Source organism: Urocampus carinirostris, chromosome 1 (assembly GCF_059441175.1).
Source record: "Urocampus carinirostris isolate Australia breed hairy pipefish chromosome 1, RoL_Ucar_1.0, whole genome shotgun sequence".
NCBI classification, from domain to species: domain Eukaryota; kingdom Metazoa; phylum Chordata; class Actinopteri; order Syngnathiformes; family Syngnathidae; genus Urocampus; species Urocampus carinirostris.
The window spans coordinates 71,442,474-71,464,445 of record NC_142349.1 but is presented as its reverse complement, the minus strand read 5'-3'; the positions used below and the strand labels follow the sequence as shown (position 1 = coordinate 71,464,445).

The 21,972-nt window shown below is 44.2% G+C and overlaps 1 protein-coding gene across 1 annotated transcript in view; it reads right to left on the bottom strand.

Moving 5' to 3' along the window:
• LOC148376726 (sickle tail protein homolog) overlaps nucleotides 1-21,972 on the bottom strand; it is a 121,964-nt gene that overhangs the window by 66,711 nt on the left and 33,281 nt on the right. The window contains exons 3-5 of the mRNA XM_088326582.1: nucleotides 13,073-13,241; nucleotides 11,463-11,661; nucleotides 8,307-8,400 (exon numbers count right to left, since the gene is read on the bottom strand). Of these exons, the coding sequence (XP_088182708.1) occupies nucleotides 8,307-8,400; nucleotides 11,463-11,661; nucleotides 13,073-13,241 (462 nt within the window). The remainder of the gene's footprint in view (nucleotides 1-8,306; nucleotides 8,401-11,462; nucleotides 11,662-13,072; nucleotides 13,242-21,972) is intronic.

Genomic DNA, 21,972 nt, shown 5'->3' with positions numbered 1-21,972 from the left:
CCAGTTTAGGCCCGCTAAGGGATTGAATCCGGCCCGCGAGACAACATTCAGAGAAGCGCAAGAGAAAAACAAGCTGCAGGTTGAAATATGTCCACTTGATGTTGCCAAAGCCAGGTGCCTTGAACAAAGACACTGTTCTTGTATTTCTCTCTCTCTCTTTCTCTCTCTCTCTCTCTCTCACCCCTTTTCTCCCACTCTGTCTCATTCACTCCTTTGTCTCTCTTTTTCTCTTCCTTTGTTGCTCTTTGTCTCTTTCTCTCTCTGTCTTTTAACATCTTTTGCTCTAACTTCCTTTTTTCCTTTTCTCTCTTTTCTCTTCATACCCTTCGTGCTTTCTATTTTCTTTTCCCTCCTTCTGTCTTTCTATTTCTCTTTGGATTTCTTTCTTCCTTTCCCTTTCTTTTCCCCCTCTCTCACGACGTTTATATTTTGTTTCTCACGCTCTCTCCCTCTCTCTCTCCTTTTCTTTCTTTGTCCCGCCCTCTCTCCTCTTCTCTACCTCTCTTTCGCTTATTTATTTATCTTTTTTTTCTTTCTCTCTAATCTTACTAGTCCGGCCCCCGACAGAATGTATGTTCTATCATGTGGCCCCCGAGTTTAAATGAGTTTGACACCCATGCACTAGGGGGATATGGCTGCGGTATATATATATATATATGATTTAAGAACAAAAAAAGCAGAACATCTAATCAAAAAGCTGGTGTTCCATTCCTGTAGTTCCGCCCCCCTAGTCTCTCCATGCAGTTTGTATTTTGATTGGGCATCTTTTGGCAATCGCGGCAACTTTGACTTTAGATAAGTCATAGGTTTTTAACATCTCTGTAAAAAAAACCGTTTACTTTTTAACCGCTTCAGACGAGTTTTTAACCACTATTTTTATTGGTACTGCGAAATGTAATTATCGTATTGTATACAGGGATGCACGATATGTCATGGTTATTAATGTGACTCAGCTGTGGGCGCCAACTACCACGGGTTCTGATTGGCTCCCGGTCAGTATTTGTACCCAGTCCTGTCTGTCCCCTTTTGTCAGTCCGCCTGCAAACCTCAGTTAACACTAGGCAAGCCTTTTTGACCCTGACTCCCATGTGTCCCATTTTTTGCTCCCGTCTGTCCCCTGTTTTTGATCCTGACCACGTCTACTCTCCCGTCCCGGCTTTCGACTTCTTTTTGTCCCCGACCACGTCTTCTCTCCTATTCTGGCTTACAACTTGCTTAGGACCACGACCACGTTTTTGCTCTCTTGTCCCAGCTACTGACCTGTTTTTCCGTCCCGGATACCGCCATTGCTCGCCATGCAATCCACTTCCGTGTTCGGAGCACAATCCGAGTTTCAGAGCTACCTGCTTCCCGCGTCCAGCAATCACCGGTTCGAAAGAGAGAGGAAGGGCTATGCCCACAATCCGGTGTTCACTGGGCGCGGGAAGCAAATCGTTCTCGTACTTGGATTGTGATCCGATCACGGAAGTGGATCTTCCGTAGTGAGTGATGACAGTGTCAGGGGCAGAAAAGTGGTCGGTAGCCGGGACTGGGAAAGCAAGACGTGGTCGGGGTCGGAAATGAGTCATAAGCCAGAACGGAAGAGTAAACGTAGTCGGGAACAAAAAGGGTTGTAAGCCGGGACGGGAGAGCCGACGTGGTCAGGATCCAAGTTAGTCGTAGCCGGAGACAAACAGGAGCAAAAATGGGACAGGCGGGAGTCAGGGTCGTAAAAGGCTTGCCTAGTATACACGGAAATTCGAAGACGGACTGACCAAAAGGAGAGTTACAGGACTGGGTTTAAATAGCAGGGAAGCCAATCCGTCAAGGAGCTGTACCTGGCGCCATACGGGCGGGGCCAATTGGGCACCATGGCAACCGTGACAGCAACATCCGTGGCAGCCTGGTCATCCTGGAAGGGGGGATGACCTCATGTGGGGTCCCTTCTCAAGGTTTCTTCATTTACCTCATGTTGAGGTTTTGGGTTTTTCCTTCCCCTCATGTTGGTTTTAGATCAGGGGATGGTGTCATGGTAGTCTGTGAGACTCCTTGCGATAAATGGCTATACAAATAAACATAACTTGGCTCGACATGGCCCCTAAATCGAACGGCAAGCAACAAACCTAAAGCTACCACACTTACCCTTTTCTCTGAGAAGATACCAAATGCCCTTCCTCCTCAAGTGTTATCGTCAGGGTTGGGTAGGGTTACTTTAACTGGATTACTTTCAATTACCTACTCTTCTTTCCTGGCTTCCGACTCGATTCCGACCACGTTTTTGCTCTCCTGTCCCGGCTACTGACCCGTTTTCCGTTCCCGACACGCCATCGCTCGCCACGGAAGATCCACTTCCCCGTTAAGAGCGAATTGTGCCTAGCGAACACCCGATCATGGGCGCAGCCCATCCTGCTTCCTTTAATAAAACTTGTGAGAAACGTAACGCAATTGGGTCCTGTTTCCGTTCTGGTCCTGACACTAACAGCGAATCAAGCCATTCAGTAAGATTTTTCCAGTCACCTGGACTTATTTTCATAATTCAGGATTACTTGTCACGATCCGATGCGCTACCTTCCCCCAGAAGGCTCTTCATATATGACCAGGGTTGGGTAGGGTTACTTTAACTAGATTACTTTCAATGACTTTTGGATGACTCCAATACCAAATATGCTAATAAAAGACAAAAGAAACTAAATATGAATAAAATGACTCAATTTTGTGCAGGCTTGGGGAGTAACGGGATACATGGAACGGCAAAAATGATGTTGGCAAGCTGTTTGGATTGATTTTCATTTTGTTTCTGTCGCATTTGATGTTAGTTTTGCCGGAGATCAAAGAGATCAAAGCCAGGAGAGAAAGCTTACCATGTGTTGTGAGTCATCATTTTATTCATATTTAGTTTCTTTTGTATTTTATTAGCATATTTGGTATTGGAGTCATCCAAAAGTAATTGAAAGTAATCAAGTTAAAGTAACCCTACCCAACCCTGGTCGCATTTTGTGTTAGTTTTGCCGGAGATGAAAGAGATCAAAGCCAGGAGAGAAAGCTTACCACGTGTTGTGAGTCATCATTTTATTCATATTTAGTTTCTTTTGTATTTTATTAGCATATTTGGTATTGGAGTCATCCAAAAGTCATTGAAAGTAATCCAGTTAAAGTAATCCTACCAACCCTGGTCGCATTTGATGTTAGTTTTGCCGGAGATCAAAGCGATCAAAGCCAGGAGAGAAAGCTTACCACGTGTTGTGAGTCATCATTTAATTCATATTTAGTTTCTTTTGTCTTTTATGAGCATATTTGGTATTGGAGTAATCCAAAAGTAATTGAAAGTAATCCAGTTAAAGTAACCCTACCCAACCCTGGTTATCGCAATAGTACTTTGGAGTTTCTCGCGTGACAAGCGGAATGTAAATAAAACCTCAAATTCCGATGATAAAATCATAAACATGCTTCCCGTCCCAGTGCCTCAAAGTTGTGTAACAGACATTTTTCAAACTGTCAGGTTTAGTTGCTTTGATCCCATTTCGCCAATTAAGACAAATTAAGTTTTTAAGTCTTTCATTTTATGCCTCTGGAAATATAGGGTGATATGTCCCTGTAATTTTTCTTACGGGTCTGAGCGTTCACACAAAATCGGTGAGCAACGCCTGAAACAACAGTGAGCGACGGCAATCCCAAGTGTGGCAGCTAAGTCATTATCAAACATGTCCAAATCTTGACATCAAGTTATTTTTTGAGTTTTCCGGCAATGCAATTTTTTTTTTCACTTTTGAATGAATTGAATCGTGTATTATTGCAAATGTTTTACGGCCTACAAACGTCATTTGTTTTTATAATTCTTTCACTAGATTTCCATTTCTTTTTTTTTCCTGGTATCTTTTGTCGCATAATACTAACATTTTTGGGGGATTATTTAGTCGGTTTCACGATACGGAACTGTATTTAATCACATTTATTAGTGGAAGTACAATGTTTTTTTTTTTAAAACATTTTTTTTAATTCCTTTAGAAAAAAAATCTCATTGTGTTTATTTTTTCCTAGCTGTTACTTTTTTCTTTGTGTTCTCTATTTACTTTTTTCCTACATTTCTTTCTTTTCTTTTTTTCTGGCTTTTTTCAGAATTTTTCCTTTTTTTTCTCTTCCTTTTGTTTTTTTTTCTCAGCTTTTCACTACTTTTTCATTTTGGTATTTTTTTCTTTTTTGTTCTATTCCCCCCTTCCTTAAAGTCATTTTTTTTTGCATAATTTTACATAATATTTGGTCATGTTGGGATTAAAGAAGCAAAAACAACCTGAAGAGCTGTTCAGGGGCGGCAGTAGCTCAGAAGGTAGAGCGCTCGTCTTGGGATCAAGGGATCCCAGTTCGAATCCCGGTTTGTCCGTGTTACATGTCGAAGTGTCCTTGGGTAAGACACTGAACCCCTAATACCCCCAATAAGCAGGTTAGCGCCTTACATGGCTGCAAGGCCGCTATTGGAAAATGTGGAGCAAAGCACTTTGGGAAGTCTTGACTTGAAAAGCGCTATATAAACGCAGATCATTTTATTTCATTTCATTCAGGACCCGAGAGAGGCGGTTCCTTTTAGTGAGCCGAGCCGAAGAAGCCGGTTCTCGAAAAACTCCATTGACTACACAACTTTGTTCTACTTTGACCTTGACTTCCAAATATCGCATTTAGAACACAACGTCAGGGGATCGTGTGTATTTTTACCTTCATGCACTGTAACTTTGACTTAATTGGCTTCTTAATTAGCAATTTCGAGCCCTGATTTTTTGTGAGCTGGCTAGATTTTGCTTTCTGGTCTCGTTTTTGGTATAATGGTTCATATTCTCCCTTAGTTTGCCATCCAAGTCTCGCCGTACATTTGCTAGGCTACGTCTAATGTGATTCATCTCCCCGTGCTCTATTAATCTTGCTAACAGGCGTTCAAACATCACTGTACAAATTTAACTCAACAGCACGCAATAATTGAGTACATTTCCTTTGGCACTTGCTCGTTCCTATTTCTTTCATTTTCAAAAGATAAGACGGGGACAAAAAGTTGAAAAAGAAAGATCTGAAAAGAGATGTGTAGCGTGATTTCTCTGGAATATTTTGTTTCACTGAGAAGAAGTGACATGGGTTAGTGATATTTAAGGACATTTTCTGCGGAATTTTATGACATTTCTGCTCTCAGTTTGCCTCCTCCCCTGTTGTCAGTCCGTCTGCAAATCTCTGTTTATACAAGGCAAGCCTTTTTCGACCCTGACTCCCGCCTGTCCCGTTTTTGCTCTCGTTTGTCTCCGGTTACGACCTGTTTTGATCCCGACTACGTATGCTCTTCCCTCCTGGCTAATGACCCGTTTATGACACCGACCACATTTTTGCTCTCCCGTCCCAGGTTACAACCCATTTTTGATCCCAACTACATCTGCTCTCAGTTTGCCTCCTCCCTACTTAAACCCAGTTCTGTCAATCCCCTGTTGTCAGTCCGTCTGCGAACCTCTGTTTATACAAGGCAAGCCTTTTTCGACCCTGACTCCCGCCTGTCCCGTTTTTGCTCTCGTTTGTCTCCGGTTACGACCTGTTTTGATCCCGACTACGTCTGCTCTCCCGTCCTGGCTAATGACCGGTTTCTGACACCGACCACATTTTTGCTCTCCCGTCTCAGGTTACAACCCATTTTTGATCCCGACTACATCTGCTCTCCCGTCCTGGCTCACGACCCATTTCTAACCCCGACCACATTTTTAATCTCCTGTCCTGGCTTACGACCCGTTTCTGACACCGACCACATTTTTGCTCTCCCGTCCCAGGTTACAACCCATTTTTGATCCCGACTACATCTGCTCTCCCGTTCTGGCTTACGACCCGTTTCTAACCCCGACCACATTTTTGATCTCCTGTCCTGGCTTACGACCCGTTTCTGACACCGACCACATTTTCGCTCTCCCGTCCCAGGTTACAACCCATTTTTGATCCCGACTACATCTGCTCTCCCATCCTGGCTTACGACACTTTTCTAACCCCGACCACATTTTTAATTTCCTGTCCTGGCTTACGACCCGTTTCTGACACCGACCACATTTTTGCTCTCCCGTCCCAGGTTACAACCCATTTCCGACCCTGACCAAATTTTTGCTCTCCTGTCGTGGCTTACGACTCGTTTCCGACCCCGAGCACGCTTTGCTCTCCCAGTACCGGCTACCGACCAGTTTTTCCGTCCCTGACACCGCCATCGCTCGCTACGGAAGATCCACTTCCGTGTTCCGATCACAATCCGATTACGAGAGCGACTTGCTCCCCGCGTCCAGCGAAGACCGGATCTTTCTCTTCCCTCCAATATAACTTGTGAGAAACGTAACGCAATTGGGTCCTGTTTCCGTTCTGGTCCTGACAATACATTTCTATAGCAGTCCTTGCAGCAATTTCACTTTATGACCCCGACTCTGAACGGATTAACGTCATTCTCCCAATGAGATTGTATAAAAAAGATTATGATGCCGTGCTGCATATGCAGGCAGCAACAATAAACAGAAAAGTTGGGAAAAAAAATGACAAAAAGTCTGTTTTCTTTCAAAATCTTATCTAGCAGACACGTTGGCGTCAAAAAATGCGAGGAGCCGCGATTGCAAAGAATCAGACCTCATCTCTGACAGAGTTTCTCACTAATCCCAGCAACTGGCTGCAAGTGATAGTATATCATTCAACGCTTTGTAAACATTTACGATTCAACAGCACCGAGCACGTGAACAACGGATAAAACGTAGCTAGTCCCCTAAAAAATTGACACGGGTGTCATGATTACCCATGTGAATCACCTGTGCTGGCTCATTTGCCGCCTACCGTCGCGGGTTCTGATTGGCTCCCTGTCCCGACTTAAACCCAGTCATGTCAGTCCCCTGTTGTCAGTCCGTCTGGGAACCTATGTGTATACAAGGCAAGCCTTTTTTGACCCTGACACTCGCCTGTTCTGTTTTTGCTCCCGTTTGTCAGCTACGACCCGTTTTTGATCCCGTTCACGTCTGCTCTCCCGTCCCAGTCTGCTCTCCCGTCCCGACTTACGACCCGTTTTGATCCCGTTCATGTCTGCTCTCCCGTCCCGACTTACGACCCGTTTTTAATCCCGACCACGTCTGCTCTCTCGTCCAGACTTACGACCTGTTTCTGATCCCGACCCGTCTGCTCTCCCGTCCCGGCTTACGACCCGTTTCTGAGATTCGATCTGCAACCTTAGTGGAAATGTTTAAATCGAAGCTTAAAACACAATCCTATTCTATAGCATACGAATATCCAAAATTTTTGTTGACAATATCAGGCGATGGTGTCATAGTAGTCCGTAGTTTGGAATAGTCTTGATCTGTGCAGCCCTTTGAGACTCTTTGTGATCAAGGGCTATACAAAAAAACATGACTTGACTTGACTTGACAATGTTTTTGCTCTCCCGTCCTGGCCTATGACCCGTTTCTGTGATTCGATCTGCAACCTCAGTGGAAATGGCGTCACAAATATACATCACTTGACTTGATAACGTTTTTGCTCTCCTGTCCCGGCTATCGACCTGTTTTTCCGTCCCTGACACCGCCATCGCCCGCTATGGAAGATCCACTTCACATCACAATCCGATTCTGAGAGCGACTTACTTGCCGCGTCCAGCGAGTATCGGATCACGGGCGCTGCCCTTCCTCTTACTTTCAATAAAATTGTGAGAGAGTTTCCGTTCTGGTCCTGACAGTATGGACTGACCACAGGGGAGAGCAAGACGTGGTCGGGGTCAGAAACGAGTCGTAAGCCAGAACGGGAAAGTAGACGTAGTCGGGGACAAAAAGAGCCGGGACGGAAGAGCAGAAGCGATCGGGATCCAAACAGGTTGTAGCTGGAGACAAACGGGAGTAAAACGGGACAGGCGGGGGTCAGGGTCGAAAAAGCCTTGCCTTATATGCATGGAAGCGAGTGATGGCAGTGACGGGAACGGAAAAACAGGTCAGTAGCCCGGACAGGAGAGAAAAAACGTGGTCGTGTCGGAAAAGAGTCGTAGGCCAGGAAAGGAGAGTAGACGTGGTTGGGAACAAAAGAGGCCGTAAGCCGGGACGGGAGAGCAGACGTGGTCAGGATCAAAAACAGGTCAGGTAGCCAGAGACAGACGGGAGCAAAAACGGGACAGGTGGGAAACGGGGTTGAAAAAGGCTTGCCTAGTATACACTGAGGTTTGCAGACTGACTGACAACAGGGGACTGACAGGAGAAATAGTGACAGGGAGCCAATCAGAACCCACGGTGGTTGGGGCCAAATGAATACGAATACGTAGCTCGATATATTTTTCGAAAACAAAAAAATATGAAGACACTCACCCTCCCTTCTGTGGTGGGAGGTCTTATGTGGCGGTTGAAGACGTGTGATGGATCCCTGTGATAGACCTTCAAACAGGAGTGGGAGGTGATATTCCTGAAAGGAGATAACAGATAGGTAACTTAGTCAAATCAGAACAACAGCTAAATTAAGTTTAATTGAGAATTCCTTGGAAATGTTTTACAACATTTTACAAATCAGGGTTTAAAAAGGATTCAATTATATGCAGTAGAGTTTACTATGCCAAAAACTTTATGGGTACCCAATATTGAGACGGTAAAATCTTCGCTCCAAGCTGCAAAGAAAATGATAGCATTGTGGTATTTGAATAGTCTGCTCAATGTCATGAACCAGAACAGGATCAGGACCCAAACGCGTGACGTATCTCACACAAGCCTTTTATTTACGGGAAATGGGGAGTCATGCATGTTAGGCAGCGGTCTGGCGTGGAATGATAGGAAGTCAGAGGCTGTGGAGATCGATACCAATTGCCCGAGTTGATATCGGACGGATGGGGTCGATACCGGACTGGACGGGACAGACAAGATAGATAATGAAACAGGATATATCAAAATTAAACAGGACAAACTAGACGGGAATGAAACTGGAAACCGATATTAAACAGGACAAAATAAACGGGAACAATACCGGGCAGTCATTCTCGATTTCCTGAACTGGAACAGGATCAGGACCCAAATGCGTGACGTTTCTCACACAAGCCTTTTATTTACGGGAAATGGGGAGTCATGCACGTTAGGCAACGGTCGGGCGCGATGATAGGAAGCCAGAGGCTGACGAGATTGATACCAATTGCCCGAGTTGATATCGGACAGACGTGGTCGATACCGGACTGGACGGGACAGACGGGATAGATGATGAAACAGGATATAGAAATTTAACAGGACAGAATAAACGGGAACAATACCGGACAGTCATTCTCGATTTGCTGAACTGGAATAGGATCAGGACCCAAATGCGTGACGTTTCTCACACAAGCCTTTTATTTTACGGGAAATGGGGAGTCATGCACGTTAGGCAGCGGTCTGGCGCGGAATGATAGGAGGACAGAGACAGACGAGATCGATACCAATTGCCCGAGCAGATATCGGACAGATGGGTCGATACCTGACGGACAGGATTGATATCAAAACAGGATATAGAAAATAAACAGGACAAACTAGACGGGAACGAAACTGGAAACCGATATTAAACAGGACAAAATAAACGGGAACAATACCGGACAGTCATTCTCGATTTCCTGAACTGGAACAGGATCAGGACCCAAATGCGTGACGTTTCTCACACAAGCCTTTTATTTACGGGAAATGGGGAGTCATGCACGTTAGGCAGCGGTCTGGTGTGAAATGATAGGAAGCCAGAGGCCGATGAGATCGATACCAGTTGCCCGAGTTGATATCGGACGGATGGGGTCGATATTGGACTGGACGGGACAGACAAGATAGATAATGAAACTGTATATAGAAAAATAAACAAGACAAACCAGATGGGAACGGAAACTGGAGAGAATAATATACAGGACAAAAATAGACGAGAACGAACTGGAAACTGATATTAAAGAGGATAAAAATAAACAGGCACAATACTGGACAGAGAATACCAACAGGAAAACAGGACCGAGTCAAAACCCACGTCTTGCGGGGCAGAGGTTCGTTGACAGACTGACAAAGGAAGAGGGAGCACACTGAGCCTAAAAAGACGGACAGCCAATCAGTTAATGAGCCGCAGCTGGTGCCACACGGGCCGGGCCAATTGGGCGCCATGGCAACCGTGACACTCAATGGTTCTTGTGAATCATAAAATAAACAAAAATTCCCTGTAATTTATTATTGACCTCGGTAAACTATTTTATATTAATTGTAGAGTATTCAACGTTTGCTCAGAACCCTCTTTTGCGACGTCAGAAAATGATCAAACAATGTTAAGACATGTGAAGTGAATATGGTGTTTTAAGTCAATCACATCGATATGGTAAGTGTGAAGTACATTGTAAAGCGCTTTGGGAGGTTTTCATTGACTTGAAAAGCGCTATATCAATGCAGACCATTTACCATTTACATAGATATGGTATCTGACTGATACTGGAGAAAGTGAGCTTCGGGAGGGGGCGTTAGCTTGCAGCTGCCGTGACAACTCCACCACAGGGGGTCCGCCCCTCCAAGGAGACCGGAACCAGGAGCTGGTACACGTCTCACCTTGCAATGCTGTCTCTAGGGGGCACCACAAAAGTGATTCCTCTTGTATATGATCTAAACCACAGGTGACAAACAGGCGGCCCGCGGGCCAGATCAGGCCCGCTAAGGGATTGAATCCGGCCCGCGAGACAACACTCAGAGAAGCGCAAGAGAAAAACGAGCTGTCAACTTGATGTTGCCAAAGCCAAGTGCCTCGAACAAAGGCACTGTACTTGTATTTATTTCTTTCTCTCTTTCTCTCTCTCTCTTCCTCCCTTTTTCTCTCACTCTTTCTCTCTTTCACTTTCTCTGTCTCTCTTTTTCTCTTTCTTTGTTCCTCTTGGTCTTTTTCTGTCTTTTTACCTTCTTTTGCTTTCTTCCTTTTTTCCTTTTCTCTCTCTCCCTCTTCCATTTTCCTTCTGTCATTCTTTCCTTCTCTTTTCTGTACTTCTCTCTTTTGCTCTATTTCTCTTTTTTCCCCTCTCTTTCCATTTCTCTGTTTATCTCTTGTATTTAATGCTTTCTCTCTCTCTCTCTCCCTCTCCCTCTTGCGCTTTTTTCTCTCTTTCTTTGTCCTACCGTCTATACTTCTCTCTCCCTCTCTTTCTCTTATTTCTTTCTCTTTTCTTCTTTCTCTCTAATCTACCCTTCCGGCCCCCGAGACAATGTTAGTTCCAACGTGTGGCCCCCGAGTTAAAATGAGTTTGACACCGCTGATCTAAACCTAGGGGTCTCCACAATGTGGTCGCGGCCACCAGGCGGCCCCTTAAGGACAGCTCTACACACATGTTCTGAAAATAGCTAATAAGTGCTGGGTCATTGTGATTTTCTAGTCAAATTATTTCTTAGTGGTTGAGAGTCTATTCCAATAATGAACCTGGTAATAACATAGTAACAACATAGTAGTAACATAGGAAAAACCATAAACGACAACAACGTAGCCAAACAACATACACCTGTCCTCACCGGATGTCCTCCAGGTCAAAGTAAACATTGCGACGCGTGTCTTTGATGTAAATGGCCATGTTGGGTGATTGAAGCTTCTTCATGGTGAGCTGCTGAGGAAAAGCGGTAACGAAGAGAGCTCGCAGCGTGTCCTCGCTGCTGATCTCTGTCGGCAAACGGATCTGTTTCGTCTCGTCTCCGTATTGGAGGTACAGCACACCTGGAAAGGAAATTCGGAACTTTGTTTTCAAATTCCTAAAAGAACAAAAGATTCGTGATCTCATCTTATCTCATTAGCTGCACCGCTTATCCTCAGTAGGGTCGCGGGGGTGCTGGAGCCCATCCCAGCAATCGTCGGGCAGTGGGCAGGGGACACCCTGAACTGGTTGCCAGCCAATCGCAGGGCACACGGGGACAGACAACTCACTCGCTCATTCGCACCTAGGGACAATTTGGACCGGCCAATTCACCTAAAATGAATGTTTTTGGAATGTGCCTGGAGGAAACCCACGCAAGCACGGGGAGAACATACAAACTCCGCACAGGAAGTCTGGAGCTGGATTTGAACCCACGCAGGAGGTTCCCATGACTTGAACTGTGCCGCACATGCGCTAACCAGTAGGACTTTAGAAGTCATGAGCTGACCCGCTAGGTTGCTTTGACTAGTTTTTGCTTGGCGTATTACTATCTAATAACCAGGGTTGAGTAGGGTTACTTTAACTGGATTACTTTCAATGACTTTTCGATTACTCCAATACCAAATCTGCTAATAAAAGACAAAAGAGACTAAATATGAATAAAAAGACTACATTTTGTGCAGGCTTGGGGAGTAACGGAACACATGGAACGGCAAAAATGATGTTGGCAAGCTGTTTGGATTGATTTTCATTTTGTTTCTGTCGCATTAAGTTTTGCCGGAGATCAAAGAAATCAAAGCCAGGAGAGAAAGCTTACCACGTGTTGTGAGTCATCATTTTATTCATATTTAGTTTCTTTTGTCTTTTATTAGCATATTTGATATTGGAGTAATCCAAAAGTCATTGAAAGTAATCAAGTTAAAGTAACCCTACCCACCCTGGTCGCATTTGATGTTAGTTTTGCCGGTGATCAAAGCGATCAAAGCCAGGAGAGAAAGCTTACCACGTATTGTAAGTCATCATTTTATTCATATTTAGTTTCTTTTGTCTTTTATTAGCATATTTGATATTGGAGTCATCCAAAAGTAATTGAAAGTAATCAAGTTAAAGTAACCATACCCACCCTGGTCGCATTTGATGTTAGTTTTGCCGGTGATCAAAGAGATCAAAGCCAGGAGAGAAAGCTTACCACGTGTTGTGAGTCATCATTTTATTCATATTTAGTTTCTTTTGTCTTTTATTAGCATATTTGATATTGGAGTAATCCAAAAGTAATTGAAAGTAATCAAGTTAAAGTAACCCTACCCAACCCTGGTGGTCAGACATGAAATTGGATATGGATATGGAGTGTCTCACCAAGAGTTTTTTGCAACTTCTTATGATCGGGGCCCTCATGGGGAAGGTAACGCTCCAGATCGTGACAAATAACCTGGGATTGGCTCCAGCTATGTCCAGAATATGAGACATCCAATCGTTTTGCGAGTATCAACATACCGGTTGGCTCTCTGGCTTGACCGCTGGACCGTCCAATGGGAAGACTGGATCGGGATTTACATCCCCTGGAAAAAGGAACCGTCATGGCGAGTGATTCTCCGTCACACATGTTCTCTGCTGCCAGAACGCCTTCGCAAGCACTACTCTCGGGAAGTCGAGGTGTCCTCAACTAGATGGAACAAAGACAAAAACAGTATTGGTGAAATATCGTAGTGCAAATGAACAATTGGGATTGTGAAAAAAGAAATAAATGCTATTATAAATCAGGAGGATAATGGATTTAAAAAATATAAAGCCTTTTTCATTTTTGTTTTAGTTTTTCTTCTTTTTCTGTTTTAGTGCTTTTTCTAATTATATTCTCGATTTCCTGTCATGAACCGGAGCAGGAGCAGGACCCAAACGCGTGACGTTTCTCACACAAGCCTTTTATTTTACGGGAAATGGGGAGTCATGCACGTTAGGCAGCGGTCGGACGCGATGATAGGAAGCCAGAGGCCGACGAGATTGATACCAATTGCCCGAGTTGATATCGGACAGACGAGGTCGATACCGGACTGGACGGGACAGACGGGATAGATGATGAAACAGGATATAGAAATTTAACAGGACAGAATAAACGGGAACAATACCGGACAGTCATTCTCGATTTGCTGAACTGGAATAGGATCAGGACCCAAATGCGTGACGTTTCTCACACAAGCCTTTTATTTTACGGGAAATGGGGAGTCATGCACGTTAGGCAGCGGTCTGGCGCGGAATGATAGGAGGACAGAGACAGACGAGATCGATACCAATTGCCCGAGCAGATATCGGACAGATGGGTCGATACCTGACGGACAGGATTGATATCAAAACAGGATATAGAAAATAAACAGGACAAACTAGACGGGAACGAAACTGGAAACTGAGATTAAACAATGGGACAGACAGGACGGATATCAAAACAGGATATCAAAATTAAACAGGACAAAGTAGACGGGAACAATACCGGACAGGAAATACCAACGGGAAAACAGGACCGAGATAAAAACCCACGTCTTGCGGGACAGAGGTTCCTTGACGGACGGACAAATGAAGAGTGAGAGCATTAAGCTTAAATAGACAGAAAGCCAATCTGTCAACGAGCCGCAGCTGGCGCCACACGGGCGGGCCGATTGGGCGCCATGGCAACTGTGACATTTCCCCCTTTAATATTTCTCTTTTGTCATTTTTTTTAAATCTTTTTACTTCATTTTTCTTGCTTTTTCATTTTTCCATTTTCGTCTGCTATATTTATTTCCTTTTTCCTATCCTTTTACTTGTTTTTTCTTGCTTTATTTCTTCTTTTTCTTCTTTTTCCTCTTTTCTTTCCTTTTCATTATGTTTTTTCTTCTCCTGTTTCTTTTTATTGTGGACTTTTTTTCTTTTTGGGCTGTATTTTCCCTCTTTTTAAGTCATTTTGTCCATAATGTTACAAAATAATTGGTAATATATGCATTAAAGTAGCATGCTGTCTTAAGAGCCGCTTGGGAGCCAAAAGCCGGCTTTTAATAGTACAAAGTATGAGCATCGTGTACAAGGAGACAGACTTCTAGGGTTGGCGCGAGAGGATTTCTTCTTCCGAGGGGGGACGGGACAGAAAATAATTGGTTAACTGGGTCAGTGTTCGCCCTAGCACTACGCGATTACTTTAACATAGCTATATAAGTATAAGGACATTATCGCATGATATAACGTGGAAATTATGGAATTTCGAATATCAATAATATCGAAAATAGCAAAAAGTTGATGAAAAAAAATCGAAAAATATCAATAATGCCATTTTCGCAGGAAATAAATGATTATATCATACCTGTCAACCTCAACCAACTGCTCCTCTTATTAATGACTGCTATTTTCCCTATTGGAGCGATAATAATCCATATACAAACACAACGCTGCGCCTATTTACTCACAACAAGATAGACTATGTAGATAAACTTTTTTCCCGCGAGAATTATTACTTTTCCCTTCTCTGGTGAGTGGCCAATTTCATTAATCGTGAATTGTTTTCCAGAAAGCCACAATCTAGTTCTTCTGAGTTCTTTACAAAAATTAAATCAGAAAATTAATAATAAGACTTTTCATGAAATGGATAACAGACAAATAACCCCCTGTGGGTTCTTCACTCAAAAACGTCCATGGAATATTAACCGGGACGGGAGCGCAGACGTGGTGGGAATCAAAAACGGGTCGTCGCCGGAGACAGGGGAGATCAGAAATGGACAGGTGGAAATACGGGTGCAAAAACGGGACAGGCGGGAGTCAGGGTCGAAAATGGGTTGCCTTGTAACAACAGAGGTTCGCTGACGGACTGACAACCGGAGAGTGACAGGACTGGGCTTAAAAAGCGACAGGGAACCAATCAGGTACCCCGCAGCGGCTGGCGCCAAATGAGCGAGCACAGGTGATGCTAGTCAGTAATCATGACCGGTGTTTGGTTAAGATGCGGTTAAATGCGCTAATTTTTCTAAAATTGCGACTTTTCCTACAAGGAAATTTAATCATTTAACAAAAAATTTTGTTGGTGGTTTCCTCATTGTTTCTTTGTGAGTTAAAAACATAAACTTTGTATTAATGTAAATTTAGCAGGTGCCATGTGGTTGAGTGTTTGTGTCAGGACCAGAACGGAAACAGGACCCAATTGCGTAGCATTTACCACAAGTTTTATTGAACGATAGAGGAAGGGCTGTGCCCACGATCCGGTGTTCGCTGGGCACGGGTAGCAAGTCGCTCTGGGTCTCGGATTGTGATCCGAACACGGAAGTGGATCTTCTGTAACGAGCGATGGCGGTGTCAGGGACGGAAAAACGGTTCGTAAGCTGGGACGGGAGCGCAGACGTGGTCGGAATCAAAGACAGGTCGTAGCTGGAGACATACGGGGTGATCAGGATTGGACCGGTTGAAAAACGGGTGCAAAAACAGGACAGGCGGAAATCAGGATCAAAATGCTTGCCTTGTAACAACAGACATTGATCCAAATAGGAAGGGGTTCTTCCGTAGCAAGGGATGGCGGTGTCAGGGACGGAAAAAACAGGTCGATAGTCGGGACAGGAGAGCAAAAACGTGGTCGGGACTAAAAACGGGTCGTAATCCGCTCACAAAATCGGATATTGATTCAAATAGGAAGGAGATCTTCCGGAGCGGGAGATGGCGGTGTCGGGGACAGTAAAAACAGGTCGATAGTTGGGACAAGAGAGCAAAAATGTGGTCGGGATTAAAAACGGGTCGTAAGCCGCTCACAAAATCGGATATTGATCCAAATAGGAATGGGATCTTCCGTAGCGAGGGATGGCGGTGTCAGGGACGGAAAAAACAGGTCGATAGTCGGGACAGGAGAGCAAAAACGTGGTGGGGATTAAAAACGGGTCGTAAACCGCTCAAAAAAATCGGATATTGATCCAAATAGGAAGGGGATCTTCCGTAGCAAGGGATGGCGGTGTCAGGGACGGAAAAAACAGGTCAATAGTCGGGACAGGAGAGCAAAAACGTGGTCGGGATTAAAAACGGGTCGTAAACCGCTCAAAAAATCGGATATTGATCCAAATAGGAAGGGGATCTTCCGTAGCGAGGGATGGCGGTGTCGGGGACGGAAAAAACAGGTCGATAGCCGGGACAGGAGAGCAAAAACGTGGTCGGGATTAAAAATGGGTCGTAAACCGCTCAAAAAATGGGATATTGATCCAAATAGGAAGGGCATCTTCCGTAGCGGGAGATGGCGGTGTCAGGGACGGAAAAAACAGGTCGATAGTCGGGACAGGAGAGCAAAAACGTGGTCGGGATTAAAAACGGGTCGTAAACCGCTCAAAAAATGGGATATTGATCCAAATAGGAAGGGGATCTTCCGGAGCGGGAGATGGCGGTGTCGGGGACGGAAAAAACAGGTCGATAGTCGGGACAGGAACCAAAAAAACAGCACAGGCGGAAATCAGGATCAAAATGCTTGCCTTGTAACAACAGAGGTTCGCTGATGGACTGACAACCGGAGATTGACAGGACTGGGCTTAAAAAGCGACAGGGAACCAATCAGGTAGCCCGCAGCGTCTGGCGCCAAATGAGCGGGCAAAAGTGATGCTAGTCAGTAATCATAACCAAAACAAAAACAAAAAATAGTGCAGCGTCCTCAGTTTCCTTTCTCATCAAGGTTATGCCCACCTGACTTCTTACCTTGAAAACAGCTGACTCTGTTCCGTCTCCACCACAAAACAACTATGTTAAAACCTGCATCCATTTCTACATTCAGCTGGAAACACGCATCTAGGAATAAATACCTGCCAAGACGTTTTCGAATCAAATGCAAGACAGCTGTCACATCGGATGACTCCAACAATTGTGAACTTCGTGTTTGGGCATGATGCCCACGGTGCGGTTTTAACCCGCTGGAATTAGATCAATTTTGCTGCTACCTAAAATGGTGGACATCGAGCAAACATCTTCTCAGAGATGAGAAAAATCTAAGAACATCAAGTCAAGTCAAATCCCCTGATCTAAAACCTACATGAGGGAAAGGAACAACTCAAAAACCTCAGTCAAGTCAAGTGCTATTCATAGTATAGCCCTTAATCAGAAGGAGTCTCAAAGAGCTGCACAGACCACAGATTATTGGAAACCACAGACTATTATGACACCATCCCCTGATCTAAAACCTACATGAGGGCAAGGACAAACTCAAAAAGCTCAGACAAGTCACGTCCCATTTATTAGTATAGCCCTTCATCACAAGGAGTCTCAAAGAGCTGCACAGACCACGGATTATTGCAAACCACAGACTATTATGACACCATCCCCTGATCTAAAACCTACATGAGGGCAAGGAAAAACTCAAAAACCTCAAGTCAAATCATGTTTATTTGTGACGCCCTTAATCAAAAATAGTCTCAAAGGGCTGCACAGACGACAGATTATTGCAAACTACAGACTATTATGACACAATACCCTAATCTAAAACCTACATTAGGGCAAGGAAAAACCCAAAAAGCTCAGTCAAGTCATGTTTATTTGTGACGCCCTTAATCACAAGGAGTCTCAAAGGGCTGCACAGACCACAGATTATCGCAAACGACAGACAATTATGAGACCATTCCCTGATCTAAAACCTACATGAGGGCAAGGAAAAACTCAAAAAGCTCAGTCAAGTCAAGTCCTATTTATTAGTATAGCCGTTAATTACAAGGAGTCTCAAAGAGCTGCACAGACCACATATTATTGCAAACCACAGACTGTTATTACACTATCCCCTGATCTAAAACCTACAGGAGGGCAAGGAAAAACTCAAGAAGCTCAGTCAAGTCACGTCCTATTTATTAGTATAGCCCTTAATCACAAGGAGTCTCAAAGAGCTGCACAGACCACAGATTATTGCAAACCACTGACTATTATGAAACCATCCCCTGATCTTAAACCTACATGAGGGAAAGGAACAACTCAAAAACCTCAAGTCGCGTCATGTTTATTTGTGACGCCCTTGATCACAAAGAGTCTCAAAGGGCAGCATAGACGACAGATTATTGCAAACTACAGACTATTATGACACAATACCCTGATCTTAAACCTACATGAGGGCAAAGAAAAACTCAAAAAGCTCAGTCAAGTCATATTTATTAGTATAGCCCTTAATATCAAGGAGTCTCAAAGAGCTGCACAGACCGCACATTATTGCAAACCACAGACGACTACGACACCATCCCCTGATCTAAAACCTACAAGAGGGCAAGGAAAAACTCAAAAAGCTCAGTCAAGTCAAGTAATATTTATGAGTACAGCCCTTAATCACAAGGAGTCTCAAAGAGCTGCACAGAGCACAGATTATTACAAACCACAGACTATTATTACACAATAAACAGGAAAAAAATAGACGGGAACGAAACTGGAAACCGATATTATACAGGACAAAAAAAAACGGGAACAATACCGGACAGGGAATACCAGAAGTTCGTTGACGGAATGACAAAGGAAGCGTGACAGCGCTGAGCTTAAAATCGACAGAAAGCCAATCTGTTAACGAGCCGCCGCTGGCGCCCCATGGGTGGGTCCAATTGGGCGCCATGGCAACCGTGACAATTAGCTTTAAAATGGCACAACTTATTGCTTACAACCATTCTTAGTTAAGGAGATATGGGGACTTACGATTAACCCAAAACTTCTGGAACACCCTGTATCAAAAATGGTTTATCTTGTCTCCGAGATATGTGTTTCTTGTTAGAGAACGTTGTCTCTGTGACAAGCCCAACTAACGATACTCGCAACACGTGCTCTACAACCCCTGTGGAATCTTCCGACACGAGCAGCTATACAAGTACAGTATCAACAAAACGTCTTTAAACCAAACATTGATTTAGCTCAAGTGAAAGGTCCCCCACCTCAATGTTTTTTTTGCTCCCGAGTCTCTATTTGTCTTTGATATTTGTCTTTGTGTTTTATCGTAACCCGGTGTCTTACAGAAATGTTCCAAGTGACACTCCTGGTGTCAAAGAGAACTGCAATTATGTATGCACGCTGTTATTTGTGTCTAACACCGAGGCGAAGATTGATAAGACGATTGACGATTTGGTGTGCATTCTGTTTTGTTTTCTCATACTTTTCAAAATGTCACCATTGATAACCCTGTGTCTTTGACGTCCGATCCTTTTTTGTCGTACAGGCGTGGTAGCACTGCGGTTGTACCACTGTCATGATTACTGATGTCAATCCCCTGTGGTCAGTCCGTCTTTGAATCTCTGCGTATACTAGGCAAGCCTTTTTCAACCCTGACTCAGGGCTGTCCCGTTTTTTGCTCCTGTTTGTCTCCCGCTACGACCTGTTTTGATCCTGATTACATCTGCTCTCCCGTCCTGACTTACGACCCGTTTTTGATCCCGACCACGTCTGCTCTCCCGTCACGGCTTACGACTCGTTTCTGACCCCGACCACGTCTTGGTCGCCCAGTCCCGGCTACTGACCAGTTTTCCGCCCCTGACACCGCCATCGCTCGCTACAGAAGATCCACTATCGTGTCAGGAGCACAATCTGAGTACTGATGTCAATCCCCTGTGGTCAGTCCGTCTTCGAATCTCTGCGTATACTGGGCAAGCCTTTTTCGACCCTGACTCAGGCCTGTCCCGTTTTTTGCTCCTGTTTGTCTCCCGCTACGACCTGTTTTGATCCTGACTACATCTGCCTCCCGTCCCGACTTACGACCCGTTTTTTAGCCCAACCACGTCTGCTCTCCCGTCACGGCTTACGACTCGTTTCTGACCCCGACCACGTCTTGGTCGCACAGTCCCGGCTACTGACCAGTTTTCCGCCCCTGACACCGCCATCGCTCGCTACAGAAGATCCACTATCGTGTCAGGAGCACAATCTGAGTACTGATGTCAATCCCCTGTGGTCAGTCCGTCTTCGAACCTCTGCGTATACTAGGCAAGCCTTTTTCGACCCTGACTCAGGGCTGTCCCGTTTTTTGCTCCTGTTTGTCTCCCACTACAACCTGTTTTGATCCTGACTACATCTGCCCTCCCGTCCCGACTTACGACTCGTTTTTGATCCCGACCACGTCTGCTCTCCCGTCACGGCTTACGACTCGTTTCTGACCCCGACCACGTCTTGGTCGCACAGTCCCGGCTACCGACCAGTTTTCCTAAATTTTCTGCAGGCTTGGGGAGTAACGGAATACATGGAACGGCAAGCTGTTTGGATTTATTTTCATTTTGTTTCTGTCGCATTTGATGTTCGTTTTGCCGGAGATCAAAGAGATCAAAGCCAGGAGAGAAAGCTTACCACGTGTTGTGAGTCATTATTTTATTCATATTTAGTTTCTTTTGTCTTTTATTAGCATATTTGGTATTGCAGTCATCCAAAAGTCATTGAAAGTAATCCAGTTAAAGTAACCCTACCCAACCCTGTCAGTATATTACCAACAATAATTGAATGCAGAAAATGAATTCATAATTTGAATAAGAAAATGTATTATTCTACTTAATTCTATTTGCATGTATTTTTATCCTTCTACAGTGAACGTGCAAGCGACTTCATTTTTGAACTTTTTTTTATAATAAACCTCATTCATGTCGAGCAACTCAGTATCTAAGAAAAAATGTGAATTAACCATATTTATGATATACCGAAACACATGGACAATATAACATGTTAAACTACATCACAGGTGTCAAACAGGCGGCCCGCGGGCCAGATCAGGCCCGTTAAGGGATTGAATCCGGCCCGCGAGACAACACTCAGAGAAGCGCAAGAGAAAAACGAGCTGTCAACTTGATGTTGCCAAAGCCAAGTGCCTCGAACAAAGGCACTGTACTTGTATTTCTTTCTTTCTCTCTTTCTCTCTCTCTCTTCCTCCCTTTTTCTCTCACTCTTTCTCTCTTTCACTTTCTCTGTCTCTCTTTTTCTCTTTCTTTGTTCCTCTTGGTCTTTTTCTGTCTTTTTACCTTCTTTTGCTCTCTTCCTTTTTTCCTTTTCTCTCTCTCCCTCTTCCATTTTCCTTCTGTCATTCTTTCCTTCTCTTTTCTGTACTTCTCTCTTTTGCTCTATTTCTCTTTTTTCCCCTCTCTTTCCATTTCTCTGTTTATCTCTTGTATTTAATGCTTTCTCTCTCTCTCTCTCCCTCTCCCTCTTGCGCTTTTTTCTCTCTTTCTTTGTCCTACCGTCTATACTTCTCTCTCCCTCTCTTTCTCTTATTTCTTTCTCTTTTCTTCTTTCTCTCTAATCTACCCTTCCGGCCCCCGAGACAATGTTAGTTCCAACGTGTGGCCCCCGAGTTAAAATGAGTTTGACACCCCTGAACTACATAAATAAACACGTTTGAAAGAAAAAATATGGTGTAAGATTATTTTGTATTTTGTAAGGGAACATTCTGAATTATTATTTAACGCTTGTTAACCTGCATCGTGATT